The following is a 26,971-nucleotide window of genomic DNA, read 5'->3' on the forward strand; positions in this document are numbered from 1 at the left end:
TCCGAGATTTGCCTGTCTGCCTCCCAAGTGCTGGGATTAGAGGTGTACACCACCATACCCAGCCCACGTGGTGTCTTCTCAGAGTATATTTACAGCATTTGTACAGTCATCATCGCCTTCCATTTCTGAACCTTCTCATCGCCCACCAAGGAGACCCTATTAACCATGGATCCTAATATTCCTTTTCTCTGTAGGTTGCCTGTTCTGTATATTTCATATACATAGGATTAATACATTATTTGAAAAGTCTTTATATGGTTACTTACTGAAAAACTGTGTTTTTCTAACTTGTTGTAATATTTCTTTACAGCTCCATGTATTTTTCCCTTCAAGGCAAGAAACAGTCAAGAGTTTAGTTTTGTAGCTAACTCTTCTTGCTCATCTGTCTTACAGAAGGTGATGAGGTGGGTACTGGCATCACTGATGACAATGAAGATGAAAATTCAGCCAATCAGATCGCTGGCAAAATACCCAACTTCTGTGTGCTGCTCCATGGTAGCCTGAAAGTGGAAGGAATGGTGGCAATTGTACAACTAGGGTAGGAGGATTTCATTTGTATTTGGTTGACACAAAGGGAACGATAAGGTGAAATGTTTCACAGACATTGATGAAAGAAATGGAAGATCTTGGTCACCTTTTCCTCTCCCTGCCCACTTCCCTTTCCCTGTCCTTTCCTACTTCCATTATCTTATGCTTCTTTATCATCCCCAAAAGTGTGAAACTACCTTTGTAATTACATTGATTGTATGGTCTTTGCTTTCTCTGTGTTCCTCTTAATTTTTTTATTCATATATTTACTGTATTTTTTGAGAGAGGATTTTGCTGTATGACCCAAGCTAGTCTCACACCCATGATCCACCTGCCTCAGTCTCCAAAGTGCTGGGATTGCAGTTATACCAACCATACTTGGCAAGTTTTCCTCTTTTTAAATCCTGTTTGGCTTTCCTGGGTTTTGGTTATAGGACTCTGTGACTTACTTTAACACCTTAGCACTCAGGTTCATCCTCTATAAAATGGGAAAATAGAACTATAATAGAGAGATGCTACTAACATTGAGCATTTGCCATGTGCCAGGCATTCCTCCTGAGTATATCATGTATGTTAACTAACATCTCAGCACTGCATGAGGTGAGAAGACCGAAGCTTAGAGAGACAGAGGAAATCACCCAAGGTCACAAAGATAAACTGAAGAGCCAGAGTTCTTAACCTACGTGCTTCTTACAGAACTCATGCAACCACCTTGTTGACTTCCTGCCCTGTGAGGAAAGAACTAGCTTTCATCCTCCCTGCAGTCATGAAATCTGCATAGCCTTCTGCTTCTCTTCCTGTGTTACCTGTTGGAAAAGAGGAGGTAGCCCTCTGGCCATGATTGACAGATACAAAAGAATAGAAGGTTAAGATTAACCACAGGAAGTATGTCTCCATCTCTGCTTAAGTGAAAATTCCAAAAAGAATAGTTATTTTCTTTCTTAGATTTATTTGTGTGTGTGTGTGTGTGTGTGTGTGTGTGTGTGTGTGTGTGTGTGTGTGTGTGTGTGTGTGTGAGAATGTAGGCGAGTGCAGGTTCATGGAGGCCAGAAACTGGAACTGGAGTTACAGGTGGTCATGAGCTGCCAAATATGGGTGCTGGTCCTCTGCAAGTACAAGTGCCCTTAATAGTTTCCTGATCTATTTCTTGGCACCCAAGCTACTGTTGGCTTATGATATGAGAATCACCTAAGGTCCTTTCAGGGGCTGGGGCCTAGGATATTTTCTGACTGTTGGAAGACCTTGCCTGTAGTGTCACTGCTGTGACTTCAGGAGGCCTTAGCTCTTACTCCTCTGTGCTTGGACTGCTGCTTCCTGTGCTTTGCAAGTTTTTTTTCTTTTAACTGCTTTCACTGTACACACACAATTTTGTCTAACTAATATGGGTCTCAGAGAGTTGGAAATACTATGTGCATTTGGGGGTTTAAGATTTGGCTTTGGGCTGGGCAGTGGTGGCACACGTCTTTAATCCCAGCACTTGGGAGGCAGAGGCAGGTGGATTTCTGTGAGTTCAAGGCCAGCCTGGGCTACAAGAGCTAGTTCTAGGACAGGATCCAAAGCCACAGAGAAACTCTGTCTCAAAAAAAAATAAATAAGACCAACAACAACAAAAAGCAGAACCTAGACTTCTTTTTTCTTTTTTTTTTTTTTTTGGTTTTTCAAGACAGGGTTTCTCTGCAGCTTTTTTAGAGCCTGTCCTGGACCTAGCACTTGTAGACCAGGCTGGCCTCGAACTCACAGAGATCCGCCTGCCTCTGCCTCCCGAGTGCTGGGATTAAAGGCGTGCGCCACCACCGTCTGGCAGAACCTAGACTTCTTAACCTGACAGTCCTAGACTTGATGGTCTGCTCTTCCATTTTCTCTCCATCTAGTCCTGAATGGCATGGGATGCTCTACTCGCAAGCTGATAGCAAGAAGAAGTCAAACCTCATGATGTCTCTCTTTGAGCCTGGCCCAGAACCTCTCCCATGGCTTGGGAAAATGGCACAGTTGGGTCCCATTTCAGGTATAACCCAGACCAGATTCTACTTACTTGGCTTGGTTGTCTCTATGCTGTTCTGAATGTTTTTGGGTGTTGTTGGAGCATACATAGAGGACCTCAGAGTGTTTGAGACTTGCATCTAACTTTCTCAGCTCAAGGAAAACAAATATTTATATTGACTAAAATAAGTATCTTTGTTTATATTGACTATTATATATATATTTGTATTGACGATATTTATATTGGCAGTAGTGTTGTTGGCTGCTCTGAATAGAAAACTCGGTTTTTCTTTTGTACAGTCAGTCATTCTTAGGGCATGGAGTCCTCTTCCTTCTGGAAATGCTTTTCTCTTGACTTGAGAGATGTTGCTACTGGGTTTTGTCTGGCTTTCCTATTTCTTGTCTCCTTGTCTTCCTGTTGCCTCCATTTCCAAAATGTTCTTTGCTTTCTCCTGTTGTTTGTGCTCTTTCTGGGTTCTTTCTTCAGCTATAGTGGGTTCAGACTCCCAGATCTTCTCCTTGAGTCTCAGCTGGTGTCCCTCACGTCCATATGTCGTGTTTCCAGTTCTCAGCTGCATTGTCAGCATCAAGCTCAGCATGTGCAGAGACCACTGTCTCCTCCTCCTCACTACTTACACTGTTCCTCCTTCTCACTTTGCTGTTCTTACCCTTGACCCTGTTGATTCCATTTCCAGTTCAGAAACATCTATCTGTTCTGTGCCAGGTAGATAAAAGGTAGCTGGAGTTTTCCAAGGCTGATGGGAATTGGACTCAACAGAGAGCATGTCAGGGTAGCCAGGGCAAGGTGATCAGATCAGCTGTCTGTGACTTGGGAGATCTTCATAGGGCAGAAGCACACTGGCTGAGTTTTGAAAAGTTTGCTGAACTGATGAAGAAAGGGCTGTCGAATACCTGTTGGAAGGGAAGAAGCTGTAACACTCTGAGCACATCAGGTGGGGCAGAAGGTAGGTTAGACATTGGCTGTGGTTAGAGCTGACTAGGCCTGCTCTGAAATGACTATTCTGCAGATAATGGGCAGTATAGCTGAGCAGGATGATCAGCCCTTCTGGTATTAGGACAGCACTCAGGATAGCAGTTAGGGGATGTGTGCAGATGCTGGTGTCCCTAATACAGGTAAGAGATACAAATAAAATTTGCACTCCAGGGCTAGTGCTGGTAGAATACTTGTCTGGCAATGCATGAAGCTCTGGGTTCAATCCTCAGTACCTCATATATCTGGATGTGGCCAATAAGGTCACACCTCCTAAGCCTTCCCAAACAGTTCCACTAACTGGGGACCTAGCATTCAAATATATGAGCCTTTGGGGCCATTCTCACTGAAACCACCACAACAGTCTATGAATTGAAAGTGAATAGGAGAGTAGCCTTGGGGTAAACATTTATTCATCTTATTTGAGCCTGGGAAACACCGGTGGACGTGCCTAGAGGCAGTCCCTGCAGGAGTCAGGTAAGGAAAGCAGCAGTTACAGCAGAACTCTTACAGAACTCTTAGTTACAGCAGATCACTCTGGGCCACAGGGTGAGAGTGAGTGGGGTTACTTAAAGGGTAGCTCACAAATTTGAGGGTTTTATTTTTAGATTTTTGAGACAGGGTTTCTCTGTAGTTTTTGGTACCTATCTTAGAACTAGCTCTTGTATACCAGGCTGGCCTCGAACTCACAGAGATCCACCTGCCTCTGCCTCCCGAGTGCTGAGATTAAAGGCGGGCACCACCACCGCCCAGCTAAGATTTATTTATTATGTATACAACATTCCTTCCATGTATGCCTGCAGGCCAGAAGAGGGCACCAGATCTCATTACAGGTGGCCATGAGCCACCAAGTGGTTGCTGGGAATTGAACTCATGACCTCTGGAAGAGCAGTCAGTGCTCTTAACCACTGAGCCATCTCTCCAGCCCCTTTGAGTTTTTATGTATAAAAATAAACTAGAAATTCTATTTTCTGGGCCCCACATGTAGAGATTTACATTCAGGCAGTAAACACCAAGCTGACTGTTTTGTTTTGCCTGTTTTTGTATTGGTATGGTTTTTCTCCTCTTCAGTGGGACTAAGAAACCTAACATTATTGAACTTCAGCTTGTCAAGCACTGCACTAGTGGTGTACAGGACTGGCCTCCCATCAAACTACTTCTTTATAGGTTCAGCTGTGTCCACTTGTAAAAGATCATCCCAGCTGGGTTTGATGACTGTTGTTCCCTCATAAAAGGAGGGGCAGAAAGGTCACGGGACTGTCATCAGAGTACCTGCCCCCCCCATACACACACACATACACACCATGTTTATGCAATTCTGCCCTAATTGCATGTGACCTCCTAGGACAGGCTAGAGTATATAAGCAGGAAAGAACTAAAGAAGGGGGCCATCAGTGCAGCTGTGAGAAAGCCATACATGCTGCTAAAGACACTGGCCCTTTGGGGCCGGGGAACACCTAGATTCCTGTAAGTAACCTTTCCCCTATGTTCTGTAAGTAAGATCAGTAAACTTATTAGTTACCCAGGGTGAATTTAGGTGGAATTGTGCCTTGGTTTGTTATGTGGAGCTTCAGGGCAGGAAGAGGCATTGTTTACAGCTCCCCAGAAAAAAGACTTAGCAACAGCAAGAAACTGCAGAATTGACCATTTTATTTAATTTCAGATTGGGATTGGCAAGGTTAGAGATGGCAGTAAGAACGCCTGTGCTGAGGGCTGCCGAGGCAGTGTAGTAGCTCTCGTCTCTGGGGTAGAGGACCTGACTAGGCAGTGGAAGGCAGGTTTTAGAGGATGCCCTCCATGCTGACGAAGAAAGGGAGACAGCTGGAGTTCCTCTGCCTGTGGCCCTGGGGACTTAAGGCAAACCTTGTTCGTCTCCATGGATCAGGAAGAGTTGAAGCTGGTAGAGTTGGCCTGTAACCCTCAAGTCTCTTTCCCATAAAGCCCAATCTTTCTTGGTTTCGTCCTGTCCAAAAGGTTCCCCAGATGACATTTCTCATTCAAACCTCAACAGAAAATATGCGTAAAGTGTGTAATGCACAGTGGGCATATAATTGCAAGTGCTGTTTTTATTGTTTTCCAGAGCAGAACATACAAATACATTGCTTTTATCAATCCTTCCTAGTTCTGCCCCAGAGACAGTCATTTGTTTCTTTTGGTATTTTTACCTACCTTCCTAAGCAACACAGGTACATAGCTAAGTTTTAATTTATTTTGTATTTTTCGATGGGGTAGGTATGTATGTTGCTGGGACATACATGACTTTTGAAGGATGTCTTTTTAGCTCTCTCTTGTTTCGTGACTGGCTGAGGGAAGGCTGTGAGTGACGTGTCTATTTTGAAATCTTGCACATTTGGAAACATCTCATTTCTTCTCTCACACTTGATTGGCAGTTTGGCCTGCTAGTGCCTTTGTACCTCTGGTATTCTGAGTTTTCAGAGGAGAGCTGTAGCTATTGCTGTCTACATTCATCTCCTGAAGCCGTGCTGAGCACGTGAGTTCTCTGGCCTTCCTCCCTCTCTGCTCCTCTTCTGGGGCAGTGCTGTAGGCACCGCTTTCATTTTCCCACCTGTTTTGTTATGGTCTCTATCTTCAGCTTTACCGAGCACCTATGGTTTTTTTTTTATTTCTATTATCATATCTTCTCAGATTTTCTTGTTCTCTTTCATAAGTGCAGTATTTCCTGTTAATGCAAGTTTCCGCAAATGAAAGTACCATATATAAGTTCCAAACAAAGTTCAGAGGCTCTGGCTAGATGTAGGCTTATTTGGTACTGACCTTGAATGCTATAGAATAACTGGATGCAAAGAAATCACTGTCAGAAAAACTTGAGCCAGTCACAGGTGAGTAGATTAGCATCTGGTCCTGGAATATAGACAGGTTAAATGGAGTAGGTAGGGAACAGCAGTATTGAATGGTGGGAAACCAGTATACTGAATCACTGTGAAACCGTGGGTATGCCCACCATTTTGAGCCTTGCTTGTTTTTAATAGCTATTGCTATTGCTTTTCTGGGTGACTCTGTGGAGACACACCTAATTGGAATTTAATAATAATTCTTTTGTTTTAAATAATTATTCTTTGTATTCCTTAAAGCCAAAAATAAATAAATATCTTCTCTAGGCACAATTCCTAGCACAGTGTGTGTTATATACAGAGATCTTGCTGTAGGTGATGAATAAATGAATGGATGGAGGCAGGAGAGCATTCTGGGCAACGCAGGCAATGATCATGAATGGGAACAAGGAATTCGGAGAAATAAGGATGTTGTGTGAGACAGGACTAGGGAGACCTTGGCCTGGCTTAAAGGGGTTTCTATATTGGTAAGTACTAATGGAAATACATCTAAAAAGTTGGAGCAAAGCTTTTAGTGGAGAAGAGGGTTGCTTAGCTGACTGGTCAGTTGTGAGGTTGAGTCCACTCAGCCCAGACTGGCTTCAGTTCACAGCAGCCCTGTTTTGTCTCCTGAGTGCTACTGTTAGCAGGGGTTTTGATTAATGACCAAATCCAAAATAATTTGGGCCTCACAGTGGGAGCAGAGGCTGTCTCTTGACTCTTTTGCCTGCTTTTAGGATCCTTTTCTCCTACTGGGTTCCTCATTTAATATGTGAGGAGGTACCTAGTCTTACCACAGTTTGATATGCCATGTTGATTGATATCCCAGGAGGCCTGCCCTTTTTGAAGGGAAACAGAGGAGTGGATCCAGGAAGATGGGGGAGATGGGACTGGGAGGAGAGAAGGGAGGGGAAACTGTGGTTGGGGTATAATATATGAGAATTAAAAACAAAGTTTGTGGCTCAGCTTGGCATGGTGACCCACACTTTTAATTCTATCACTGGCGGGGGGGAGAGCAGGGGTGGAGATGGGCAGATATCTGAATTTGAGGCCAGCCTGGTCTATAGAGCAAATTCCAGGACAGCCAGGACTACACAGAGAAACCTTGTGTGTGTGTGGGGGGGGGGGGGGGGGGAGGGGGATTGGGCTCAGTTTGACAAATTGGTCTAATTCCAATTTTCAACATGAGTAATTTGGGCAAAGAACTTCAGCTTCCAGAACTGGTAGGAAAGATCTCCTGCTCTGTCCAGCCTAAACCATGGTAACAAAAGGCAAAGGAAGCCTCTAGGTGTATGTTCTGTAAATGTATAGTGATTCCATTGACTCAGGAAGCATTGATCTGCATACTACAAAACTGCAGTGGCTTTAAAGAATTTGACTGTCAGAATTTCTGTGCGTTGTGTTAGTGTTTTGAAACAAGGTCTTACACTACAACTCCAGCTTTTTTATCTGCCTTGACTATATATTGTGTGACTCCATAGCCACTAACCACATAGACTATCTAAATTTAAAATTAAGGAACATATAAAATTGAGGTCTAGGCCAAGTGTTGAGTGAGTGACTGGTGGCTGTGATGTTTCTCGAACCATGGGAAGTTTGGGTGAAGTGTTCTGGGCTAAACTCTAGAACTGTGTGCGTGTAGCTTTAAATTGTGTTCTCCCAGTGTGTATGCTTGTTTTGCCCCTTTGACCTTTATGTATAAAGCTAATATGAAGCTGATTTCTTTAAGGACATTAAGCTGGTTTTCATCTAGCTAGGTCCCCTCTGATTGTTAGCTCTCCTATTCAGTGACCTGCCTATTGAGAGCAGGTTCTCCAACATGACTGGAGTTAATGCAATTTCTTGAATAATGATGGGTGATTCAAAAAGCTAATTGCCTAATTGGAAATGTAATTGTGTTCTCCAGGTGTCATTTTCAAAATTGTCTTTTTCTTTAAGATGCTAAAGAAAACCCTTATGGGGAGGACGACAACAAGAGTCCATTCCCCCTGCAGCCCAAAAACAAACGCAGTTATGCCCAGAATGTGACTGTCTGGATCAAACCCAGCGGCCTGCAGGTAATGACAGTGTTCACATTGCTTTCCGCTGGGGGCAGTGAAAGCATTTGATTTTTCTCTTCTTTGATGCTATGTAATTCACTTACTTGTAATGCCTGTCCTTATTTCCCAAAAGGATATGAGATGGCCTACAGTGAGACATAAATAACGAAATCATTTTTTACAAAGTTTAGAGCAATAACAAAAATTGTAATTGTATTTGAGAACTTTGGTTCTGGGCTTCCTGCTATCATGGCCAAAAAAACAACAAATGGCTTGTACAGCTTTTCTTGTCTATTAACAGGATGCATGGCACCATTTCCAGAGAAGCATTGGATTTTATTTTATTTATTTTGTATTTTTGAAGCAGTCTCATACAGTCCAGGCTGGACTTGAATGCCTCATCCTCCTGCATCCACTTCCTAAGTGCTGGGATTACAGACGTCACACCTAGTTTCCCAGCACTGGATTTTTAGAACTATTTCTTGGGAATTTTGCACATCAGTACAGTGTATTTTGATCACATCCACCCCTTTCCCTTCCAACTTCTCCCAGGTCCTTCCCAACGTACCCTCTTCCTAAATTCATATTTTTTTAATTTTTAAAATAACCTAGCAAATCCAATTAGTGCTGCCCACATCACACATGGGTGTAGAGCCATGCACCAAAGCATGAGTAACCTACCAGAGGCCATGTCCCTTAGGAAAACTGAGTCTCCCTCACCAAATGATGATTAGTTGCTGTAGAGCTTTGGTTAGGGGTGGGGCCTCATGGGCTAACACTGGACTTGAGTTTAAAAGTCTTCACATGCTGAGTTGTAGGGTTTTTTCTTGGAGTGCAGGGTAAGACGGGGTCTCACTCCACTGTAGCCTTAGTGGTCCTGAACTGGCTATGTAGACCAGGCTGGCCTCAAACTCATAAAGATCCCCCAGCCTCTGCCTCCTGAGTGCTGTAATTAAAAGCCTTCACTACCACACCTGGCCATTACGTTTGTTTGTTTGTTTTTAATGAAGCAGAGTTAGAGTTTAATAATTTTTTTGAGTTTAATAATTTTAATATAGGCCTGAGGGTTACAAGAATGAGGTGTGCATAGAGGAAAGACAGGCCTAAGAGCATATGGTTAGTGTGGACTTCTCTTAAGAGTTACAAAATGTCAGATAGACCCAGGTGTGGGTAGAGCTTCTCAAGGGTAAGTTCCCCACAGTGTTCAAAAAGGCCTAAATCTTCTGGTTATTTCTTCTATCCCTACAGTAAAATCCAAGCGCACATGTGTGTGTTTATTTCTTATCCCTACAGTAAAATCCAAGCCAGAGTATGTGTGTTCAGTTTATAGACAGAAAAGGTTTGTTTGGACTCATGGGTTTGGAAGTCTCCAGAGCTTTGGCCCTGTGATATCATCATGGCAGAAACTGATAGAGGAGCAAAATTGTTTATCTTGTAGATAAACAAGAGGCAAAACAGAGACCAGAGAAAAGCCAGGGTTCCTCTGTTCTCTTAAATGGTACTACCCTCCTAGGGGCTCCAGCCACATAACATTATAATTCACAAATCAGTTCCATAGGGAGTTATAATTGTTCCCTAAGCATGGCACATTCAGACAAGGCACTTGAGGACCATTCTCCTTCCACTGACACAGCCACTTATTTCTATTGTAACAGCCACTTGGGAAACTCCCTTTTCCTTTGGGCACCTTAGCCAGGCAGTGGTGGCACACACCTTTAATCCCAACACTCGGGAGGCAGAAGCAGGCAGATCTCTGTGAGTTCAAAGCCAGCCTGGTCCACAAGAGCTAGTTCCAGGACAGGCTCCAGAGCTACACAGAAAAATCCTGTCTTGAAAAAAGAAAAAAGGTTCTCTAAGCTCAGTGCACTGAGAAGAGGCATTCCAGCTGACAAAGTGCTTCTGTTGACTGCATTGGCTCCTTGAGACCTTTCCCTAGAGGCTGAAGCAATCCTGCCTTGACTAAGAGGGCTGTAGCCTTGTCTCTGTTCCTTCCTTGTCTGTCCCTGACCCAGCACTTCCTGGCCAGGAGACTCAGAGCTACTTTGACTGAATCACTATTTTAGCCCTGGATTTTTGTTTGTTTTCTTACTTTAGTAACATACACATTAAATTTACCATTTCATCCATTTAAAAATATACAGGTTCAGCAGTGTATACTGTGAGGTGGTCATTGGCACCACCTAGTTCTAGACAGGAAACTCCTGTGCACTTAACCATTGAACCATGTCTCCAGCCCCATTTTGAGCTGATCTTTTTTTGTAATGTCCTGTGAACTAAAGGTTCACCTTTTTTCTTTTTTTGCACTCATTCAATTTTCAACAAGTTATTCTTTCCCCGTCAGTGTTCTATCCATAGATGTGTAGGTGCACTGGGTCTATTCTATGAGACGACTGATTTAATTACTATCAAGCCTTTTAAAGGAGGAAGGTGTTTTTGCCATTGTTGAGCAGAATACTAATATCATCTTAGAAGGACTCTTCATGTTGACAGTCTGTTCTTATAAGCTACTGGGTTGGTTTTCCTTTTTTTTTTTTTTTTTTTTTGGTTTTTCGAGACAGGGTTTCCCTGTAGTTTCTAGAGCCTGTCCTGGAACTAGCTCTTGTAGACCAGGCTGGCCTCGAACTCAGAGATCCGCCTGCCTCTGCCTCCCGAGTGCTGGGATTAAAAGCATGCGCCACCACCGTGGTTTTCCTTTTTTTAAAAAAAGATTTATTTATTTATTGTGTATACAATATTCAGTCTACATGCATGCCTACAGGCCAAAAGAAGGCACCAGATCTCATTAAAGATGGTTGTAAGCCACCATGTGGTTGCTGGGAATTGAACTCAGGACCTTTAAACCAGGAGGCGGTGCTCTTAACCACTGAGCCATCTCTCCAGCCCCCCTTTTTTTTCTTTAAAGCCACAGAATTCTAACGTTGAATTCTTTTTATGCCTCATAGACAGATGTGCAGAAGATCTTAAGAAATGCAAGGAAGCTCCCTGAAAAAACACAGACATTCTATAAGGTGAGACTGTCAGAACTATAGTAGAAAAACCATGGTAGTTAGAGTGCGGGGGTAGAAGTGTGAGTGAGCACCACGTGATTACAGTGAGGTGCTCCTGTAGCCTCGGGTGAGCAGCTCTTGGATATCACACCTGCCTTGTCTGGGTATCATCTTACTGCCTTTAACAATCTGGGGGCACTGGACAAAATACAGTTTTAATCAGAGTTCAATAAGAAAGCTTTTCAGCCAGCCAGACCCCCCCCCCAAAGCTGTGATCCATTCAGGCTCTTGTCTCTGCGCAGCTGCAGCCTGTCTGCAATCTATGTCCTACTTGTGTTCAGTTCAAGAAGGAAGACTTGGTATTAGGTGATCATTCATCTTCCCTAATACAGTATAACGAGCACCATGTCTGAGAAACTGAAAGGGCCCCTGCAACTGGCTGCTTCATGTTTTCAAGTAGATGAGGATAGGGGTCTCCTTCCTGGGAAAACAAGGCCTGAGACCAGAGCGGCTCCTCAGCTTGCCCACAACTCGCCCTAGTGGCTAATGGGGTGCTTTGTGTTTCTCTGGTCTGCCCCCAAATGTGCTCACTGTCACTCACTCTCCAAGTCTATGTTAGAGAGGCACCAGGCTACAAGGCCAAGACTTGGAGCAAGCCTTTCCCGTGCCCGATTAGGAGACAGAAACTAGTTGGCATGGATGCTGTGTGAAAGGTGCTTCCTGGGTTTGGCATAAGTGCACACTAATGGTGATCAGCTTGCTGACTAACTACTGCTGAGCACGCTGCAGATACCACTTGCCAGTTACGCCTCACACGGCTCTCCCTGGTTCTTATTTAAAGAAATCCTTCCTAAGTTGAGGTAAAAAAAGAACTGACTTTAAAGCAGAGTGCTTGGAAATTGTATGAAGAAAACTGTCTGTTTCAGGAGCTGAACAGGTTACGAAAAGCTGCCTTAGCCTTTGGTTTCCTGGACCTGCTCAAAGGAGTGGCCGACATGCTGGAGAGGGAGTGCACCTTGCTGCCTGACACAGCCCACCCTGATGCCGCGTTCCAACTCACCCACGCTGCCCAGCAGCTCAAGCTGGCCAGCACCGGCACCTCTGAGTATGCTGCATATGACCACAACATCACACCCCTGCACACGGACTTCTCAGGGAGCAGCACTGAACGAATGTGATGCTAACCTCTGGAGCTTTCCTTCTCTGTTCATTTTGTCTGAAAATGAGCCATTCAGCCCCAAATAGCCATCCAAGGACCTCGAGCTGGCTCAGAAGCAGCACTGCCAGTTTGAATGTCTCTACTACAGTCTGAGAAAGGTCCGAAGGGTGGTTGTCTGGGGCTTTCACACTAGCTCCGTGGGGCTCAGTCCGAAACAGCTTTTGGTTCATGTTGAGCACAACTCCTGAGAAGCTTGGACAGATGAGGACAGAGCTCCACTGCCCCCCTCAGGAAGCCGCCCAGCAAGGGCCTGCCCGCATCCAAAAAGTTATAAGGACATTCTTATCTACTGTGCTTAGAATGAGCAATCCAGATGTCTAAAACTTGTCTAAGTACAAACCCGATGCCACCAAGTTTCAAGATTTTTCTCAGAGCTTGTTAAAATACAGGTGTGTCTGGTGTGTCCCGAGGTACAGCTCTTTAGACAGTAGCCACATATGTGTAAAGTCACTCCTGTTCATGTTTTTAAATGAAAATTAAATATTTGATTTTCTATAAAATGATTTCATTTAGAAACACATTGTTTTGCTCTATCTTATCCCTTGAATATAATTCAGCTTCCAAAATGTCATATTCCTAAGTCCTGACATTTCTTGGGTTCTATAATAACTTCCTAGCTTCTGACAACAATCAAGATTTGCACCTCAGCCAGGTCCTAGCCACTGACAAGTCGGGCTTCCAAAGGCTGTGTCGCCCGCTGCTTATGGTTTGGTGTGCTGAAGTACTAGGCGATATTTGCCTACGCAAAGACTTTATCCATTTGAAAACTGTTAGTCTAAATAATCTTTAAACACAAATTATTAGGATTTTGACTGTAAATGTTTTAATAGAAATACACAATCTTTCACTTTCTCAGACAGCAACAAAGGGGATGCTAACAGCAACTAGAACATGGGATTCTGCACAAGGATGCAGCACCACAGTTGGCTGCAAAGCTGACCTGCCTGGTCAGTCGCACCGCCAGTGGAAGGAACGCCCAGAAGGCACTACCAACAAGCACTGACAGAAGCTGCAAACCTGGAAACTACTCTTCAATGAGATGAAGTTGTCAGACCAGCCAGCTTAATGCTAATCCACTTTAGGCTCATTGAGACAACACAAGTCACCTTTCCCCAAGAACAGTGAGAGTGGCAGATCTGGATGCTGCCACCCTTGGCTCTTGTTTCTAGTGTTACCTCATCACTAGGTTTACATGGAATATGGTAGTGAGCCTGACGACATCTTGTACAATGGCCAACCCTAAGGTCTAGGTTTTATTCAGTTCCCCTTTTGGGGGGTTTCCTGCAGGAATCCTGGTGATTTCCCAGCTCAAGTTCCCACTGCACACAGGTTTTAAAAAATAAAAATAAACAGGAGTCTTAAGTTCAAAAAGGTAGTCTCACCGATCACTCAAAGAAATACACAAGAAAGTGAGCTAGTCCAAAAGAGTTGTAGGCTGACTGTGTGCGCAGCCCAGACAGCTTGTAGGTAGGTGTGTCTGGCCTACTTTAGTATTTGTAGTATTTGCCACGGGCTCCCATTAGAACACCTGTCTAGCTCCCAAATATGTTTCCTTCTGACCCCTGAAGCCATTCGTTCACATTTGGAACTTATAATATCAGTGTTTTGAAAGTAATGCTCCCTCTTTCTCCAGTGTTGCAGACAGTTCTGATTTAACTAGGAAGGAAATATTCATGATGTTCCCAGGTTCTGATGGCTTTCTTTAAATCACTCTGCCTCTTCGATGCCCATGCTGCTAAGTGCTGTAATAATGAAAGTCTTTAAGTAAAAGACATCAAATACAAAGTGTTCTCCAGCCCTACTCTGGCTCAAAAATGCTTAATCAATGACCAAATTTACCTGATTTTCAAAAAGTCAGTTCTACCCCCTACACAAGTAACCCTTGGGGTATAATATATATTAGGTCCTGCCTGGGTCACTTGATCATTTTCAGTGGAGAAATGTAGTCATGTCCTAACTGTAAAGATGGACAGTACCTGTAGGGCAGAGCAGACTGCCGTGAAGGTGTAGGGCAGTCTAGCTGTCAGTAAATACAGAAGCATGAACCTGTTGTCAGATACCAGAAATCCATGTCATGCAAGTACAATACTAAGATAAAATACAGTAAGTTCGGGAGTATTACTGGGGAAAGGAGATAGCCTTACTTAAAAAATAATAAAACAATAACTTTTACATCAGTACAAGAAGGTAAAATGGTAAGAATCATAGATTCAGCTCAAATGGGCACAAAGCTACCAAATTTCTCTTTAGTGGAGCTTTTTCTTTCTTTGTCCATACCGCCGCCTGCGCTGTTTATAAAGGTGACGAAAATTAATATATAACCCTGCAAAAAAAGAAAACACTGATTAGATGTCTTTGTGACCAGAAGTGGAGGTTCTGAGCACTCCATTGATAGATACATCTTAAGGTCCCACCAGAGGTACTGCACTGCGCTGTCCCCTAATGCTCTGCCGTGCAGGTTTAGACAAGGATGAGTCCTGTATAGTGGACAACTTAGATTTAACTTTTCAATCATACTTTATCTCCTATAATCTGATCACCTGACTGCCTATCTCATTTTTTGAGGCATTTTAATATTGATACAATCATCAATAGTTTATATCCTTACATAAATGATTAAGTTCAAAAATTTTTTGCTTGTTTTTCTCCTTCAGCGTTTATTGAAATGCCCAAATCAAAACCTGCAAGGCTATTCAAAAGAACACATTTAGTAAGCAACAGTCTAGACAACACAGTAGTGAGGAAACAGGATTTCAGAGTCAAGTTCCAATTCTACTTGGCCAGTAAGTTCTGAAGCTTAGTCTCACTTCAGTTCCCTCATTTGTACAACAGGGATAAAAACACTCCATAGACTTACTGTGAGAAAATGGTATAGAAAATTCCTTGACCTACGAATATGCACTACTTGGTTAAGACTTGAAGTTGGGACTTTGGATTTTCTTCATTCTGAAGAAGGATGCACACCTTGCAAATTCAACAACAGTAACACAAAGGAAAGATAACAGAGTCGGTGCATATGAAAATAGTCCTATCCCTTCTTGGAGATGGCCTTACTCTATTGCCCAGACTAGCCTTAGTCTCCCTGCTGCTGTGGTTATAAATATGAGCCGCCACACAGGACTCCGATGTCATTACTAGATCCTGGGGAATCCCAAGGGAGTTAGGTCTCCCACACTAAGTGACAGATCACTAGGCTTTCTAACTCCTCAGGGTACGGTACTGTTCTTGCCATTCAGAGTGGCAGCCTCTAAGATGGTCACTATGACCCCTCTCCTCCAGTATTTCATACCTTGCCAATCTGGATAATGGCATGCATTTCTGCTATTAGGTTACAGAAGGTGCTATGGCTTCTGGCTGTCCCTCTTCTCAGTAAAGACATGTCAGGAGCAGCCACATAGAGAGTAAGTAATGCTCCCGCATATGAGGTCTAATCTAGAAGTTACAGCCCCAGCAGGCCTCTGACTCAAAGTCTATGAGACCTGAAGCCAAAAGCACCTCCTAGGCCACTCCCTGGCTCTCAGAAATTGATTTAAATGATTTAAAGAAATACTTTCTTTTCAGCTGCTAGTGGCTGAACCTGCTGTTACCAGCAACGTAGACAGCTATGCTTATTTAAATCCACTAAGCCAAATATAGCAGGTGTGGTAGTTTGAATGTAATTGGCCCCTATAATCTCATAGGGAGTAGCACTATTTGAAGGTGTGGCTCTGTTGGAGTGGGTATGACCTTGTTGGAGGAAGTGTGTCACTGTGGAGGTGGGCTTTGAGGTCTCTCCTTCCCTCAGTGTGACTTTCAGCTGACTTCCTTTTTGCCTACAGGGTGTAGGCATCTCAGCTACTCCAGTACCACATCTGACTATACGCTGCCATGCTCCCCATCGTGACAATAATGGACTGAACGTCAAAAACTGTAAACAAGGCACCTCTATTAAAAGTTTTCTTTATAACAATTGTCATGGTCATGGTGTCTTCACAGCAATAGAAACCCTAATTAAGATAACAGATAGATAGATGGATGGATGGATGGATGGATGGATGGATGGGTGGGTGGGTGGATGGGTGGGTGGATGGGTGGGTGGGTGGATGGATGGGTGGGTGGATGGATGGGTGGGTGGGTGGGTGGATGGATGGGTGGGTGGGTGGGTGGGTAGGTGGGTAGACAGACAGACAGATAGATAGATAGATGATAGGTAGGTAGATAGATAGGTAGAAAGAATCTAAACAGACATTTAAACGGAATCCTTTAAGTTACCTTTCAAATAAGTAAGGGTTTTTAAAATATGTTTCTTTTTAAAGATTTATTTATTTATTTAATGTATATGAGTGCTCTATCTGCAGGTATGCCATTATGCAGAAAAGGGCATTAGATCCCACTATAGATGGTTGTGAGACACCAGATGGTGCTGGGAATTGAACTCAGGCCCTCTGAGTTAAGACCAGTCAGTGCTCTTAACTGCTGAGCCATCTCTCCAGCCCCCCTAAGGTTTATTTCTTGTTCCCATTAGTTCTTAACTTATATGAATTAATCTAGAATTTATGTTTTATACAAACCTAAATTACTAAGTAGGTGGTCGTGACCAGCAGGAAGCTTTCCAACAACCTAAGAGGCCATCACTACCTCCTTCCCTTGCCACCAGCTGCATTTCCACCTCTCTCTCTTCTTCCTCCAGGAGACAGGGATTCTCTGTGTGGCCCTGGCTGTCCTAGAAGTCACTCCTGCCTCTGCCTCCTGAGTGCTGGGACTAAAGGTGTGCACCACTACTGCCCAGCTTAGAATTCCACCTCCTAACCTGTGGATGAGGAATTAATGTGCCACTCAAAGAAATGTGACAGGAGCTCTATTTCAACGTGTTTGTTTTTGTTTTTGAAACAGGGTTTCTCTGTAGCTTTGGAGCCTGTCCTAGAACTTGCTCTGTAGACCAGGCTGGCCTTGAACTCACAAAGATATGCCTGCCTCTGCCTCTGGAGTGCTGGGATTAAAGGCGTGCGCATGACTGCCCATCTTATATTCTCAATTTTTTTTGAGACTGGGCTCAAATTCCTGTGCTTAAGCAGCCGTGGCTCAGCCCTCACGCTAGTCAGAATAGAGGCAGCATAGCTGTCTCCTACTGCTCTAGAACAAGAGATAACCTGTGCTGTTTCCCCAATATCCATATCTCGGAGAGACTCCCAGTGACCAAGAAAGTCATAGTTCAGCTACTCAGACCAAAAAGAAAAGATCTCCACATGCAGCAAACTCCTACCCGGTCTGTTTTCAAGAAAACCTTCCCCGCCACTCTTTCAGAAGTAGAACTGCAACAAGGATGCTGGAAACAGAACCGCTTGGCTATCCAGTCTAACACATGGCAGAAATGTGCATGTATAGCTAGTACTTACCTAAGAATAACATTACAAGGTAAACCTGAAGGAAGAAGGAAAAGCGGACTTTCATCTTCACTGGATATGGCAAAGTAAAACTGAACCTTCCTGACTCGTTGAATACTGGAATGGACTGGATCACTGCCACAGCTGGAAGGAAACAAACAGATGAGAAGCAAATGGAACAGGTGCATGAAGCAACAGCCTCCAGCAGCTCAGGCCTCAGGTCCAGCCTGAGGCTTCAGGAGCTGTTTCCTCCTCCCTCGACCTCTCACATTGCCTCTAGACTGCTGAGAACAGCCCTCGCATGGGCGGACCCTGCCTGATCCACTCGCTATGGGCCTGTCAGGAAATAAGATCTCACTTTGGGATACTGAGGATAGCATGCAGCTCCTGAGCCCCCTCATCCAAGCCTTGTGAAATGAGCCCCACATCTCTGGAACAGCACAAGAAGTATGCAAAGAGGCCATCAAAAGAAATCCCTGCAAAGTCTCAGCAGCACCTTGAGTAGACCAAGGCTGGCAGAAGCAGACATGGCCTTTAAACCCCTGGGGCACCCCTGGGAGCTACACTATGAGACAGAAAGTTTCTGAAAATACCTTCTGACAAGCATCCCAGGGGGTACAAGGGAATCCACATAGTGTAACGGAGCCACGTGAGCACGGTCCAGTCCATGTCGATGCAGGACAGCATGTAGAAGGGGTACCTATGGGGAACAGAGTTCGGTTCTGAATTCGACCCTGGATGAGCACTCACAAACACCAAAGGGTTTGCCAGCTGCAGCATGTGGGTCAGCTGTTCACAAACCCCCAACAGACTCCACTCCAACTCCACAGCAGGCTCGGTGTCTTCTTCAAGGAACCTTCTTTGTTCAGCTACACGCTGGATGCTTAGAACCTAATTGGCTTTGTTCTCATCTATGTTCCCAGTGGGTAGAGATGCCAAACTCTACCTCTGGATAAACAGATGGTCCTGAAATGTTCAAAAAGCTTCTAATCTGGAGTCAGAAATGCTCAGCCTTAAAAGAGACAGCACCCTAGGCATGGCAGTGCACGCCTTTAGTCCCAGCACAGAGGAGGCAGAGTCAGGCAGATGTCTGAGTTCAAGGACAGCCCAATCTACTGTAACAAGGCCAGTCAAGGCTACACTGTCCCTGACTGAAAAAAAAATTTAAAAAGAAACATCACAAGAAATTCATTTCTTCCCAAATAGAAAATGTTAAAATCAAGGACCTTCAATCTGTTTCATACTTGTGCATACAGCATGCCTGAGGGTACAGACCCAGGCACAGCTGAGACATGAGCCAAGCACCACTGCCTCTTTCCGGTGCACCATAAACTCTCAAACTATCACTACTCACATCTAGAGCTGAGGAGGCAATCTGGGGAAGCAGACACTGGAGGGCGTGGCTAAAAAGGAACACAACTGGATAGATTCTGTTGTCTACAGATCAGGCTGACCCCAAATTGATGGCAATCTTCCTGCCTCAGCCTTTGGAGTCTGGAATTACAGATGTATGCCACTATACCGGGCACTGAATCAATTTTTCAAAAGTTATTTTTTTTAATAAAAATTCAAAAGGGAAAAAAATAGCTAAGCTAAGCTCAAGACTTGAATACTCCTGAGTAAGAGCTTACCATGCATCAGGAAGGCGACTAACTAACCCTCCACCCGGATTGCTGCTCCTACCTTGTGCTCCTTGAGCCTTCTCAAGTACTTCCCTCATGGTTGGGCCTTGGGTCTTTGCAACCCAACAGTGAGACCTTGAGGTTGTAGTAAGACGGGTCTTCTATTCTCCAGTTCTCTGTTACCTACAGCCTGGGCTCTAATCGGTGCAGAGCTTGCTGATGGAGCTGGAATTCTCACATGTATAATGCTAGTCCCAAACCAAATGAAACTTCCAGTCAAGGCAACAACATCCACTTCAGAGAGGGGCAAGTATTTCTACCCACCTGAAAATTTCAATTGCGCTCCATGAATAAAACACAAAGAAAACCACAGCTTTGTTTTGCATTTCTTCCATGGTACCGAAGATGATAAATAGAATAAAATTTCTTCCAAGAAACTGTTAAAAAAGACCCAAAAGAGAAAATTTACATATCGTATCTATGTACACATCTACTTCTATATCTGTCTGCATGTCCGCAGCATATGCAAGCGTGTTCCTACAAATGCCCACTTTTAAAGCCTGTGCTAAGGTTTTATTGGGGGTGGAAATGAGTGTGCTTGCAGGATTCAGTTCTCTCTTACCACAGGAGATGCTCAGTTTGGAGCTTTTAGCCACTGAGCCATTCATGGCTCCTTGTTACAGTATTGGAAAAAATGATCCAAGCAGTCTTTGTCAATAAATAGGTACTTTTCTGTGTATAGAAATACATCACCTACATAATGTGTACATTAAAGTGATACATGCCTTCCCAGTGAGAAATCACTCCACCAATTAGAGATTAATAAAGGAAAAGCCTTTAATAACAGTCTGGCTAACACACAAAACAGATCCAGCCCTGAGCAGAAACCCCACCAACTTACAGTTTCAGGGACTCGAGTTACACTCTGAGCAATTAAACATGTTTCACAGAGAGAGAAATCCCTAAGTTTGGTTGTTTGGACAAATGGGGAGATTTCCAATGTAAAAAGACAACTGTCAGAGTTGTCTCCAGACACATCAGGGCTGCTACCAGACAGCTGTTACCCAGGGTCATCCTGCCTGCTGGCAGAATCACGCTATTCCTGACAAGAGAACCAAGAGCATCCTTTAGCTAAATTCTGCTCTGTACAACTCATTATTTCCTAAGCACGTTTGGTAGATCCTTAGAACACTGAGTTATTACTGTTTCTCCAGTATCAAAAGCATTTCTTTTTTTTTTTTTTCAAAAGCATTTCCTAAGCACGTTTGGTAGATCCTTAGAACACTGAGTTATTACTGTTTCTCCAGTATCAAAAGCACACATACATACACACAAGCACAATACAAAGGATACTGCCAATGAACATTGGTGCCTGCATAACCCACAGTATGGGAGAGAGCATTACAAATTCAGTAACTGCTGAACTGTACACAATGCTGTCCTGTGCGTATCATTCCACTGCTTGTCTGCACAGACTATTGCTTGTGTATGTGTTCTACATATATGCTATTTCACGGAAATTTTTTAAGATTTATTTTCATTTATGTGTATGTGTGTGCCACTTGTAATGTGGGTACCTATGGCAGCCAGAAGGCAGAATTGGAACACTCTAGAGCTAGAGCTCTAGATGGTTGTGAGCTACCTGACATGGGTATTGGAAACCAAACTCAGGTCCTCTGAAAGAGCAGCAAGCACTCTTGACTTCTGAACCATCTCTCCGGCCCCTATATGCCTATCGTTTAGCTTTTTAGAATTCATGCTGTATGTATTACGCTGTAATTTCTATCACAGATCCCTCTGGAGGACTTGGGGTCGCACCAGCTACTCTAGGCTGGCCTTGCACTCAGACCTCCCGTCTTAATTTCCCAAGACTGGGGTTACAGGTTTGTGCTACCATGCCAGCTCATAAACAGTACATCCCACCTCTAGAAGGGCCAACCCTTCAGACAAAAGGTTTTTGCTGACAAGACTGGGAGCGGCAGGTTTATTTATTTCACCTTCACAGACTGCTCCCTGGAGCCCCTGCTCTACGAGGGACAGCTCTCATTTCTCTACTTCACACCCCTAGACCTTAAACCAAGGCAGTAAGTTCTGTGGTGCTGCAGATGGGTGTCCAGCCCAGCTCCGCATGCCCAGTCACTTCGTCTCTCAGTCGTCTGACCTAAGTAGGTATTTCCTTCCTCTGTCTACATTAGCAGAGCACATCCACTATTGAATCTGCTGAGTTTCCTCAAAAAGAATTCTCTACGGTATTTTCGCAAAGCCAATAAGCACATTTTAGTCTACTGATCCATGATTATTTTATACAGAAAATGTTTTCCATTAAACCACTTCAGCTAATTACTGGGCCTGATTTTTTAATCTTTTCTCAAAGAGCAACAAGGAACATCCTCCTTTGCTTCCTAGGCTTTTGGTCTCCATTGCTTTCTTATTATTCCTGCTCAGTATCCAGGAACTGTCACTTGAGGTGGTTTGGGTCCTCACTCTGCACTGTAACCCCACAATACATGTTAAGTGCTCCAGTCAACCTGCTGTGGCAAATTCAGCCATCGAATAAATCAAAATAAGCCCTGTCAGGGCACACGCTCACACCCACCGTGTGGGATGTGGAAGGCACTTCCTAGATAATGGTGACTCTGAGCCTGTCCCTTCCAGCTGGCAAAGTCTACATTACTGTATCACACACTATCTCTTGTTACTTTTTAAACTAAACAGACAGCCTGTTCCTAGGGGCAGAAAAACCCCTAAGTAATAAAGTTTGCCACATTAACTAATACCTCTCTTGCCAAGCAATTGCCCTGTGGGAACACACGGCTGGGAGAGCAGACAAGCACACAGTGCACATAAAATCAGCACTGAGATGAGACCAGCAACCGGAGCCAACTGTTTGCCTCTGCAGTTGGGCAATGTTCTGCACAGTACATGACCCGCTAAGGAGCAGGACAAGGAGGATCAAAGACCTTGGTGCTCCATTCCTGAAAATGACTGAGGTAACAACTATTGGAGGGAACAAAAAACCTTCCTAGATGCTGAATTTTAGCAGCTAAAGCCACCTACGTACACTGCAGAAAGAGCGGAGGGGGCAGGAATTCTTTATTCAAAGCAAGAAATAGGCTTCTCTGCTCCTGCTGGAAAATCAAACAACCCTAAAGTTCTTCATAACGTCGTCATTTCATGAAAGTGTGAGAAACAACGAAACAGGCCAGCAGAGGGAAAATGTGCTTTGGAAAACATTTACAGTTTTCCTCTAAGGCCATGTATGGTAGGGGATAGCTTTAGTACCAGCACTCGGGAGACAGAGGAAGGAGGATCTCTGAGTTCAAGGATAAACTGGTCTACAGAGCAAATTTAAGGACAGCCAGTACTAGAGAGACCCTGACTTTAAAAAAATTAAATTTCCCTCCATGCTGAAATAAATTACGCCATTCTATGCAGACAAACATATCCAATAACTGAAACATGGCAGCGGGCGGTGGTGGCGCAGCCTTCAATCCCAGCACTCGGGAGGCAGAGGCAGGCGGATCTCTGTGAGTTCGAGGACAGCCTGGTCTACAGAGCGAGTTCCAGGACAGGCTCCAAAGTTACACAGAGAAACCCTGTCTCGAAAAACAAAACAAAACAAACAAAAAACAAAAAAAGAAGAAAGTAATACTGAAACACGACAAATTATGACCCATCTACAAATTATGCATCTATGATGCACACTGAACTCTTTCGTTCCTCACTCTCACATTCAACTCGTCGATACCTGGATAAGAGAAGGCAGCACCGGGGAGCTCGTGACGCCAATCGCGGCATTGAGGGTTTCCACTAGTGCCAGCATCTGGCAGAAATACATCATGTCAGCCACAGTGTGGAACGTGTCGTAGAAGGACTCTAGGGCACAAGCACACATGACCGGTCAGTCCACCTTGAGTTCTAGCAGAGGCAGTTCTCAGACTAGGTAGACCAAGCCTTACAGGGAAAGAACTTGGAAGAGAAAACAGACATGGAGTCAGGTTCATGCTTCTAGCCTAAGCCAGGACAGTCTTCAGGACTCCCAGAAGAGTGAGCTCCCTTTATCTCAAGAAAGTGAACACAAAGACACTGTGTCCTCTTCTCCTGGGGAAAAAAAAAAAGGCACACCTAGCTTTCATTCTGTTACTATCTAATGAAAAAAGAAATCGATGTACAAGACAAAGTGGTAACTCTTTTCAGATCATTGCCTGTTCTAATTTAAAGCTAAATCTCTATCATCTATATAATATATGGGCAATGAAAAATTCAATTACACGTAGATGCAAAGGTAAAAGTATTGCCTAAAATTAGGTTTCAGGAAGGTTACTGCAATTAGCAATAGCAGTTAGAAGCACGCATTGCTCTTATAGAAGACCTGACTTTGGTACCCTGCACCACATAGGGAAGCTCACAACCACTTATAACTACTCCCTCTTCCTGGCATCCAAGGGCACCTACATTCATTTGCACACACATTTTTAAAAATAAAATCTTTCAAAGTTGGTTAGTATTATTACTACCATTTTCTTTTTTTTTTTTTTTTTTTTTTTTTTTTTTTTTTTTTTTTTTTTTTTTTTGGGAAACAATGCCTAGAATACAGTGTGACACATTTTCCCAGTTCATATAACGCATGTTTGAGAAGTACACAAATCTAGGAGCAAGTAATGCTATATTTTCTGCTGACATTTATATGTGAATAGCAGCATCATTTAATATTAAAAATATGGAACGCTTCACGAATTTGCGTGTCATCCTTGCGCAGGGGCCATGCTAATCTTCTCTGTATCGTTCCAATTTTATTACTACCATTTTCTAATGTATTTGGTAGCTTGGTCTGCATGTATTCCTGTGCATCATTTATATACTTGGTATCATAGGAGACCAGAAGAGGGCATCTGATCACCTGGAACTGAACTTACAGACAGTTGTGAGCTGCCATGTGGCTGTTGGGAATCAAACCCAGGTCCTCTTGGAAGAACAGTCAGTGCTCTTAGCCACTGAACCATTTCTCCATCCCCTAAAAATAAAATCCTTAAAATTAGGTTTCAAAAGCTTTAACTGTGTTTGTAGCTTTAGGGCTACTAATTCTTAGAATTTCGAGAATCCATTCTAACTAAAAAGAAATAATGGTTTTAAAGGCCTTAGTAATATAAGGTTGTCCTCTGAAACATTTCTAAGTGCATTACTCTAAAAATGGTCCAGTTATCTAAGAGTACAGAACACTTGAGTAAATTATTTGATAAAAATTCAAAATGTCCACTAGTGCTCACATGAGGCTTGCACATGGGTAGCGCTTTCTGAGAGGCCTGTCTTCACACCAACCCTGCCTGAGCATGCTGCTCCTACAGTCCTCACACCAACCCCGCCTGAGCATGCTGCTTCTGCATCCTCACACCAACCCTGCCTTGCAGCACTTCTCAGTTAAGCACCACTGACATCCTAGGCAGGACCATCTCTGTACTGCACGTTGCAGAAAGTGGGGGATTCCTAGCCCTGCCTACTGAATACAAATAGCACCCTTAAATCACTGCAACAGCAACAAACATCTCCAAATGCCTCCAATAAAACCAAAACCAGACCCCAACAACAAAAAAGAAAAGAAAGAGCCAGGCAGTGATGGTGCACACCTTTACTCCCAGCACTCAGGAGACAGAGGCAGGCGGATCTCTGAGTTTGAGGCCAGCATAGTCTTTGGAGTGAGTAGTTCCAGGACAGTCAGGGATACAAGAGAAACCTTGTCTTGAAAAACAAAAACGAAAAGGAAAGCCACTGGCAGATACAATCATTATTCATGTATTTGTAATCTAAATCCTCAGTTAAGAGGGTCCATAGAAAAGCAAATAATAGTTGAGAATTGATCATCAGGCCTGCTCCACCACACCTGACAACTTGAGAGCTTTTGGACCAAATTGCCCTATGGCTAGCTGCCTTCAAACTCCTTATGACAGCAGGCAGTGGTGGCACACACCGTTAGTCCCATCACTCAGGAGGCAGAGGCAGGCGGATCTCTGCTGTGGGATAGCTGTACACTGTGGGAATATATATTGCTGTGACTGGTGTAATAAAGATTTAAATGGCCAATAGCTAGGCAGGAGAGGACAGGCGGGATTTCTGAGGAGAAAGAGGAGGAGAAATGTAGGTACACAGATTACATCAGCAAGACGCCAGGGTAACACTAAAAAGGTCAGACATACAGTAGAGTAGAGGTAACCGAGCCATGAGACGAACACAGATTAATAAAAACAGGTTAATTAAGTCAGGCTGTGGTGGTGCATGCCTTTAATCCCAGTACTTGTGAGGCAGAGGCAGGGAGATCTATGTGAGTTAGAGGCCAGCCTGGTCTACAGAGCAAGTTTCAGGACAGGTTCCAAAGCTACACAGAGAAAGTCTGTGCTGAAACCCCCCCCCCCAAAAAAAAGAAAGAAAAAGAAAAGAAAATCAGGTAAATTTAAGTTATAAGAGCTAGTTAGGAATTTCATAATTAATAATAAGTCTTCATGTCGTTATTTGTGGGCTGGCAGTCCCAATGAAAAAGTACCATTATAAACCTCTGAGTTCGAGGCCAGCCTTATCTACAAAGTGAGTTCCAGGACAGCCAGGGCTACACAGAAAAACCCTGTCTCAAAACAAACAAACAAACAAAATCCTCCTTATGACATTTAGCATGCATGCATGTACGCGTATATTGCTGCACACATACCATGGCATGCATGTGGTTGTCAGAAGACAATTCCTGAGGTAGGTTCTCTCCTCCAACCATGTGGGTAGTGGAGCTAGATTTTCAGGCTTGGCAGCAAGCACCCTTACCTTCTGAGCCATCTTGCCAGCCCAGTAACCAGCAGCCTTATCAAGAACACTCCGAATTCACCCACCATCTTAGGTTGAACGAGGCAAGCATTTATGTATCTGAAGGTCCCTGTTTTCCTTCCGTGTGGCTTCTGATAAAGTCCCGCTAATAGCAGAGAGACCGGAGAGTAACTGCGCCTGAGACTTCTTCATTCTCTCACGTGATCACACAGAGGCGGCTGTAAGCTCTTGGGCGTGTGGCTTTCCTAGCCTACCACTGTGTATGCAAAGCAAAGCCCACTGCTGGGGCTGAGAAAACAACTCACAGTTCCTCCTCTTTCAACAAAATCCCCCTCTAAACAGCTTGACTGCCACAAACCGCAGGTGGACAATTCAGGGCCAAATAAGAGGATGCTCTACAAGAATCCATTTTCTTCTCAAACAGCTTACATTTTCTATTATGGTTATATTTTCCCTACACATACTTTACAAAAGAAACTCAACTTTTAGATCACCCACACTCAAGAGAGTGGAAAACTGTACTGACTTTTTTGACTGTACTCGTTTGCAAGCTGGTTTAGTTTCTTCCTCTCAAACAAGAAAAGAACAATTTCTTTTTTAAAAAAAT

At 43.7% G+C, this 26,971-nt stretch overlaps 2 protein-coding genes and 1 non-coding gene across 6 annotated transcripts in view; 1 reads left to right on the forward strand and 2 right to left on the reverse strand.

Annotated features, from left to right (window-relative positions):
* Ints14 (integrator complex subunit 14) overlaps nt 1-13,234 on the forward strand; it is a 30,713-nt gene extending 17,479 nt beyond the window's left edge. For all 4 annotated transcript variants that reach the window (XM_038321681.1, XM_038321684.1, XM_038321683.1 and 1 more), the window contains 5 exons: nt 394-538; nt 2,400-2,533; nt 8,269-8,387; nt 11,312-11,377; nt 12,283-13,234. In XM_038321681.1, the coding sequence (XP_038177609.1) occupies nt 394-538; nt 2,400-2,533; nt 8,269-8,387; nt 11,312-11,377; nt 12,283-12,534 (716 nt within the window). In that variant the 3' untranslated portion in view covers nt 12,535-13,234. The remainder of the gene's footprint in view (nt 1-393; nt 539-2,399; nt 2,534-8,268; nt 8,388-11,311; nt 11,378-12,282) is intronic.
* A 141-nt stretch (nt 13,235-13,375) lies between these two features.
* Nucleotides 13,376-26,971, reverse strand: part of Hacd3 (3-hydroxyacyl-CoA dehydratase 3) — a 37,926-nt gene continuing 24,330 nt past the window's right edge. The window contains exons 7-11 of the mRNA XM_038321686.2: nt 23,309-23,436; nt 19,885-19,997; nt 18,532-18,638; nt 17,951-18,082; nt 13,376-14,898 (exon numbers count right to left, since the gene is read on the reverse strand). Coding sequence (XP_038177614.1) covers nt 14,822-14,898; nt 17,951-18,082; nt 18,532-18,638; nt 19,885-19,997; nt 23,309-23,436 — 557 coding nt within the window. The 3' untranslated portion in view covers nt 13,376-14,821. The remainder of the gene's footprint in view (nt 14,899-17,950; nt 18,083-18,531; nt 18,639-19,884; nt 19,998-23,308; nt 23,437-26,971) is intronic.
* Nucleotides 24,275-24,376, reverse strand: LOC119810861. The gene has a single exon (XR_005284807.1). It is a non-coding gene; the product is annotated as a U6 spliceosomal RNA (small nuclear RNA).

This window comes from Arvicola amphibius, chromosome 3 (genome assembly GCF_903992535.2).
Source record: "Arvicola amphibius chromosome 3, mArvAmp1.2, whole genome shotgun sequence".
Taxonomy (NCBI): domain Eukaryota; kingdom Metazoa; phylum Chordata; class Mammalia; order Rodentia; family Cricetidae; genus Arvicola; species Arvicola amphibius.